This window comes from Rutidosis leptorrhynchoides, chromosome 2 (assembly GCF_046630445.1).
Source record: "Rutidosis leptorrhynchoides isolate AG116_Rl617_1_P2 chromosome 2, CSIRO_AGI_Rlap_v1, whole genome shotgun sequence".
NCBI classification, from domain to species: domain Eukaryota; kingdom Viridiplantae; phylum Streptophyta; class Magnoliopsida; order Asterales; family Asteraceae; genus Rutidosis; species Rutidosis leptorrhynchoides.
Window position 1 is genome coordinate 535,697,586 of NC_092334.1, and position 7,024 is coordinate 535,704,609.

General features: G+C 33.9%; 1 protein-coding gene across 2 annotated transcripts; it reads right to left on the minus strand.

Annotated features, from left to right (window-relative positions):
* Positions 1-157: 157 nt before the first annotated feature.
* On the minus strand, positions 158-6,302 carry LOC139892994 (uncharacterized). Of its 2 annotated transcripts, none has more exons than XM_071876124.1 (16): positions 5,993-6,302; positions 5,220-5,341; positions 5,041-5,129; positions 4,910-4,939; positions 4,497-4,584; positions 4,374-4,410; positions 4,184-4,263; positions 4,001-4,065; positions 3,435-3,928; positions 3,263-3,350; positions 3,089-3,166; positions 1,820-2,385; positions 1,020-1,155; positions 878-946; positions 677-781; positions 158-577 (listed from the first exon to the last, which is right to left on the minus strand). In XM_071876124.1, exons 1-16 carry the CDS (start codon positions 6,187-6,189, stop codon positions 464-466), a joined length of 2,358 nt encoding a protein of 785 aa, XP_071732225.1. In that variant the 5' UTR covers positions 6,190-6,302; the 3' UTR covers positions 158-463. The 2 variants fall into 2 exon arrangements, with proteins under 2 accessions (XP_071732225.1, XP_071732224.1); XM_071876123.1 differs by having other exon boundaries at positions 4,910-4,945.
* Between the last annotated feature and the right edge of the window lie 722 nt (positions 6,303-7,024).

Genomic DNA, 7,024 nt, shown 5'->3' on the forward strand with positions numbered 1-7,024 from the left:
GGTTCTTGCTGCAGGCAAAGACAACTAATCTCACCCCAAAACCTCTTTATTTATAGAGTCTGGGGGATAAGAATTAGAAAACTAAATCCCCTAAATAAATGCAAATTTCACTAATTAAGGGATTTATACAAACTACCGATTTTATCCAATCAATTCTAATAAATAGAAAATATTTTTCTAATAATAGGAAATCTTTTCCTAACAATAATCAACCATCAATCCATATAATTTACATTTACAATTTACAATAAACTATTATTCTACAATTTCCAATTCCCAATCACGAATTTACACCGTAATTCACATGATCCTGTTTGTTTCTTCTACACTTCAATCTCCAACCACACAATGATTATTCCGTTATTAAATGTACAAACCAATTATCAGGAAATAATTATGTTACATTTCACTCTCCGATTCCTAAAATAAACAGTGTTGGTGGTTCCGTTTACCTGATTTTCATTTAAAGAAAATAACTTAGTTGTTCTTTCTTTCTTGAACCACCTTCCCCATACAACTCGTTCCATTGTTTCAGCTCACCCATTACACTCCCTTCACCAGCAAAACTAGCTGCCACCTGTCACCAAAACCAATGCCCAAAATTGTCAGAAACTTGACTAACAGGCAAACATTTAATTTAAAGTGATCTACTAAAAAACTTAAACTATCTTCTTACTTGATTCTTTGCCTGTTTCATGTCTTCCATGTTTAAAGGTCTCAGTTTAATAACACTTTCACCCTCTTTCGTCTCACTTTGTGCTTCATCGCGTCCTTTCTTGTCCTTTTAAATGAAATAATCAATAAATTTATATACAAATATAATGAATTTGTATATCAAAATTCAAAATGGGAATTACATCAAGTAACAACAACTTACAATATCCTTTTGTCTTTCTTGTTGCATTAGCTCCCTCACTGGTCGATAAGCTGCTGTTACACATAAATTCTGTTTCAGTAGTTAATACCAACGTTCCTTGCAGACTTATAATTCATACTGAATTCGAAGATACATAACAAACCTTAAGATCGCTTCCGCTGTATCCTTCTGTCATTACTGCAAGCTCCTTAAAATCCAAGCCTTCTACCTTTTCTTTTGCAAGCAGAGTTTTCAAGATCGTTTCTCGATTCTCCACTGATGGTAAACCCACCATAATTCTGTACACAATAAATAAGGTTCGTCTAAAAATTGTTTCTTATTTTCAAATTATTACTTTGTAAAGTAAAGATTAAAGTAACACATGTGTAACCCCAAGGGGTGGTTTGGTGGTAAGATGCTTGGAAAGTTCCAAAGGGACCTAGGTTCAATCCCCAACAGGGCTACACTTTGGGGGGGCTTGCATTTCAAAAAAAAAAAAAAAAAAGTAACACATGTGTGCATAAGGCAGTACTATATTTAGAAGTGGCAATCTCAAACCATTTACTTAAAACTTGATAATCTGTGTTGCATTTTATCAAAAATCTGTAAATTGTATAAAGTAGATAAAAAGGGAACGTGTGAAATGGGTCAAACTAGTTGAAGGTCAACAATGTTTCACTCTTAATACATATCATAACATGCTAAATTGTGTTTGGAAATGGCAAATATACGTGACTGATCACGAGAACTACAATTTTTGAAATATAATACATATGTTCTAAAAAATAAGTAAATTACATGTAATGCAAAAAAGTTCACTTATGTGACTTTCGACCCATACAGATTAACTGAATAATTTCATTTTCATCATAAGTTCACGAATTTACCCATTTAACCTACTAGAGATAACATATAAAGCGAATTGGCCCACAGTAAAATGGTTGAAAAAGAAAAAAAGTGTACCTGCGTTCGAACCGCCTAATAATGGCTTCATCAAGGTCAAACGGTCTATTAGTGGCTGCAAGAACAAGTATACGTTCACCCGGTTTAGTCAACAACCCATCCCAATGTGACATAAACTCATTTTTAATTTTCCGCATAGCTTCATGTTCTCCAACTCTCGTTCGTTGCCCAAGCATACTATCAACCTCATCTACAAATATTATAGTCGGAGAAACCTTTGCGGCAAGTGTGAATAAAGCTCGAACGTTCTTCTCATCCTCACCGAACCATTTTGAAGTGATGGTTGACATTGAGACATTAATGAAACTTGCACCAGCTTCATTAGCAATTGCTTTTGCTAACATTGTTTTACCTGTACCTGGAGGGCCAAATAGTAATATACCACGACAGGGTTTTAAAAGTCCGCCGTTGAAAAGGTCGGGACGTCGAAGAGGAAGCATGACTAATTCTTGTAGTGATTCTTTTATTTCATCGAGGGCTCCGATATCGGAAAACGTTACGCCGATTTCATTGGCCGGGATAACTTCTGGCCTTATGCGCTTTTCGAATTCGTTGTCGGGAACTTCCTGGTGATGTGGCGTGAAACGTTAATTTTTAGAGAATTATCAAGAGGTTTGATACTTTGATCTATGTTATGCAACTGATTATTGCTATTTTAAGTCATAATAATGAGAATTTATTCTTTGAAAAAAAAATATTCTGCTTTATTTGGATCATCTGATTGTTTAGGAGTCAAATAATTTTAGTGAAATTCCACAAGCACTTTATGTAGGTAGTTTCTTAAAATGATTACAACTTGTCAAAACCTACATGTTTGATTATTTGATCATTACAAATTCAAACCGCATAAGCACACCCAAACACTAGCTGATTTCCATTATTCTGTATCACAATATTACTTTCAAAAAAGATTGTAAAAGTCGCGAGTAGCATACGAGTGGGACGTTGACAAACGTTGACTTTTAGTAATTAATATATTAAACATATACTATATTACACATAAAACATAAGTATTTCATACATAGATATATGGAAAAATATCTAATTTTAATCAATATATATTTTTTGGCCTACCTTTTACTTTGACCAACTTTGACTTATTCGAACCCAACTCAGCCCGCGACTCGGCCCGACTTTGACCTATTTTGACCCGACTTTCAATGTTGACCGACTTTTAAGGCGTTTTTTGGGCGAGTCCCCAAACCGAGGCGTCGTCCGACTTTTTACAACAGGGCTTTCAAAACGTACAACCAAACAGGCATGACATACCGGTTTTGGAGGAACTGTTCTTTCGGTCTCATTTTTGTTGTCAGACTTGGATGCAGCATTTTCCTCCCCTTCTGGTCCCTACAGGAAAAATGAGATAAAGTAAGCAAAGGAATGAACTTTCAGCACAATCATCTATTAATAAAATCATCATGTGGTTAGTTAGATAGAACAAACCTTTGATGAGTCAGCTTTTGTCTCCAGCTTTAAAGTATCTTTTCCACCACAATTATCTTCTTGGAAGATGCTCAATCCATGTGACAAACTGTTACATTGTAATTGTAATTGTAATAGAAGTTAAAAGACAGCATTTTGATGATTTATTGTTGACTAAAATAACAATGCTTACCTGGCAGATGATATAACGAGCTTTCCATTTCGGTATTCTGGATCCTTGTGACTCATTAAATGATGAGAAATAGCAGATATCACAATTTCTTGTATGTAATCACTGATAAACAATCTATCAGCTAGACAAATTGAACTTAAATCATCACACTCAAGATCGTTTTCGGCTAACACCTCAGCAATACGATTCTTGTTATCATGAAACTGAAAGTCCTTTGTTTGTTCTTCTAACTGTGCTTTCCATTCTTTGAGATGATACTCATCTTCAGGTGGTCGGATATCAATATTGTAAGGAAATAAACAGGCGATTTTTTCATTATCTACAACACTTTCTGCATGTGGGTCCAAAATCCGTGAACCAATAACTAACGTTGACCCGGATAGTCTCTTCAACATTTTACCAAATAATTCAAATGTGCGATGTGATTGAAGAAATCTTTCAACATCCTTGATATAGAGAATGATGCCGTTTGTTTCAGAGAAAGAGACTAAAACCTGCAATTATGTGGTGATATTGTTAAATATTATCTTGAGTGACATTGGCAACCATGAGATAATTTAATTTACCTTGTATAATGTCTGCAAAAAAACTCTCTCGTCAAGAGGACAGTTGGTCACATGCTTGAGAGAAGCTAGAGAAGTAAACATAGTTTGAAAAATCAGTAACATATGAACACATTTTCAACACAATATTAGTAAAATTAGAAATCGTTATCAATTAATAAAATAATGGAATATGAAAACACTAACCTATACTTGAAGCAGGGGAATCGGAAGAAACAGAGGAATTTTTATGATGCTTTGATGTGTAACTATTAACTTTTGTACTCCTACAAAATGTACGATAAAAGTGATGTTATAAACTGATGTCAAAAAAAAAAAAAAAAAAAATAAATAAAATTGTTCGTGTCATTAGATGATGCTGACATCAAAACCATACCTTGATTTGGCAGTTGTGCCACTGCTACTTGAAGTTCCTACAAATTTTCAGTCATCGATATCATATAATGTATTTCGAATGAGAATAAAAGGATCATGTATCAATATTCGATTCTATTCATACCTCCCCCATCTTCCTTTCCGGTGGAGAATGATCCAAGTAAACTTGACATCCGCTCCAATGCCATGTCCGATATGGATCTTGCGACAGTCTAAAGGAAGAACCACTATCAGATCATGTACAAACGGAAAAAAATTCTGTACATTTTACATATATGCAAGTTTATCTCAAGATATATATTAAAGACATAACCACTGAGATACCCGCACATGCCTTGCACATGACTCTATTTAATGGACTATTTTAACGACTGTCAGTGCGAGGGACTATCTCAGTAAGATTTGAAAACCACAAGGACTATCCACATACAAAACTAGGGACCAAACCAGCAATTTGGTGCAAACCACAGGGACTATCTCAGTAATTATGTCTAAATTGTAAGAGGAGCACTTCTTGAGAAATAATGTTGCACTTACAGAGTCCTTCTTAGATGTGCGATACTTGCTCTGGATCTGAGGGTAAATGTCAAACATTAGTAAAACACTACATATCAGAATCTGAAACAGAAGAAGAAAAAAAAAAAACTATTCCGATAGTCTGTTAATACCTTTCCATAAAAGTCAACAATGTCTAACACTAGTAGCTTTGCTTCAAACTCGTGTGATAAAGCCTTTGCAAGTGCTTGGTGATAAAACTCTATCAAAGACAACATACATAAGACATTCAATTTAGTCGGGTTAGAAATGAGTTGTAACTTTCACATGTTAGAATAGTTTGATTATTTACCGGCAGGTCCTGAGAGCAATATAGTCCTACTTGCAGGCAAAAGATTTCTGGTATGTTTGGAAACATCCACATGTTTTAAATGAACAAATGCTGCACTTGTCAACAACCATCGTGTCCGTTCACTGTGATTTCAATTAATAATAAGTTTGTTGGTTGCAAGAAAATAGATTAGACTAAAAGCCTAACCAACAACATCAATTAGTTAGTGTTACAACTTTAAAAAGATTAGACCCAAAACCTAACCAACAGCAATAAATAGATTAAACTATAAACCTCCTCAACTAAAAGAAATATTAATCTATGAAAATATAATTCAAATCAAGGACACTATAAATTATAAATGACATTAATTTATAATTGCACAAAGCTTCTCAAAATTGCAAATTCTGTAATAGGCTTACAAATTATAGATGAGTAAGCCATATGCTAAATACAGATTGTAAAAATAAGTTACATAGTTTAACAAGATAGATCTGTTATTTAAAGACCTTTACAAAATCCTATACTAAACACTAAATGAGCAATAAATATTTATTATAATTTATTTAATCAATAACTTGTGAAGCAGATGATATCAAACTAAGCTCATTTTTTTCCACATCCAAAAATAATTATGTCAGAAAATAGATAAATAACGCGAAATTATATTAAAAAAAACTTAACCGCGAAGATTTGAAGATTTAAATTCAATAACAATAATCAATAATATCACATTAGTTTGATAACTGTATCAATATATGTATCAAATTATCCAGTAGCATAACGATTATCACCTGATGTAATAAGGAAATTCCTTAAATGTATCCTTCTCATCTCTACCGTCGACAATAAGCCGGAGCAGCTCATGCTCAATCTGCGCCGCCGTAACACCGTCGTCAACACCGCTGCTACTCCACTTGTTAACTCCGAGCCCTACACCAACGCCTACACCAACACTCAATGCCGATAACAAAATGTGCTTCTGTTCCATCTCTATAATTCTAAAATCGATCTGATTAACGCTTCAATTTCGCCGATCTATGTTTCAATTTCATTTAAATTACGATACGAAACGGTTAATATGAACAAGTTTCAGACTTGTAATAAGAGTTTAGATATAAATATAAATAAATATTTGTACATGAGAGAATGAGTTGTGTGATTTGATTGGTGGACAACGAAGCAATCTCCATTGTTGACTCTATTACTTTACTACGTTGACCTAATTTTGGTGGGAGCCCCGTTTTTCCTGTTATTTTTGGAACCGGCGGCTTCTCGGTGCATAGTGGATATACGTGTATTTTAATTTTTTATTTCGATCAATATGCAAAGAATTAAAAGGGGTTGTTAACGAATATGTTACTTCTTACTCCCATATTTATTTTTCATTATTTTTTTACTGTTCCAGAAAAATTATTTACTTTTATAAATAAATAAAAAAATTTTTTTTGAAAAGCAAGGCAAAACTATATTACTTAAGAGAATATTACAACAGTGGCAACCAATAAGGAGGCCAAACCAAAGAATAATCACGACATGGGTTGCAAAGGGAGCAAACCCGATTACAAAAGACTACAAAACAGAAAGAAAACTAATTTAACTTTAGATATACACTAGGATCGTTAAGCCACGTGAGCCATCTAATTTCTTTTTCTTCAAACGAAGTGATATCCAATCAAAAGACTTTACTTGGATTTCATTGAAGACAACCGGAATATTCCAAGTTTCACCACGAAAAACCGTCTTGTTTCTATGACGCCAAATATAATACGCACAAGTCCACTCGACCGCTTGCCAAATCTTTCTTCCAAGCCTTGAGGATGATA

Bases quoted from the DNA above. Each gene is read 5' to 3' on its own strand.
- LOC139892994 (XM_071876123.1), bottom strand. From the start codon at position 6,189: ATGGAACAGAAGCACATTTTGTTATCGGCATTGAGTGTTGGTGTAGGC. The intron at 3,929-4,000 runs GTAAATTAAATT...ACATAATTGCAG, and splicing joins TTTTGCAGACATTATACAAG to GTTTTAGTCTCTTTCTCTGA. The intron at 1,156-1,819 runs GTACACTTTTTT...TATTGTGTACAG, and splicing joins ATTAGGCGGTTCGAACGCAG to AATTATGGTGGGTTTACCAT.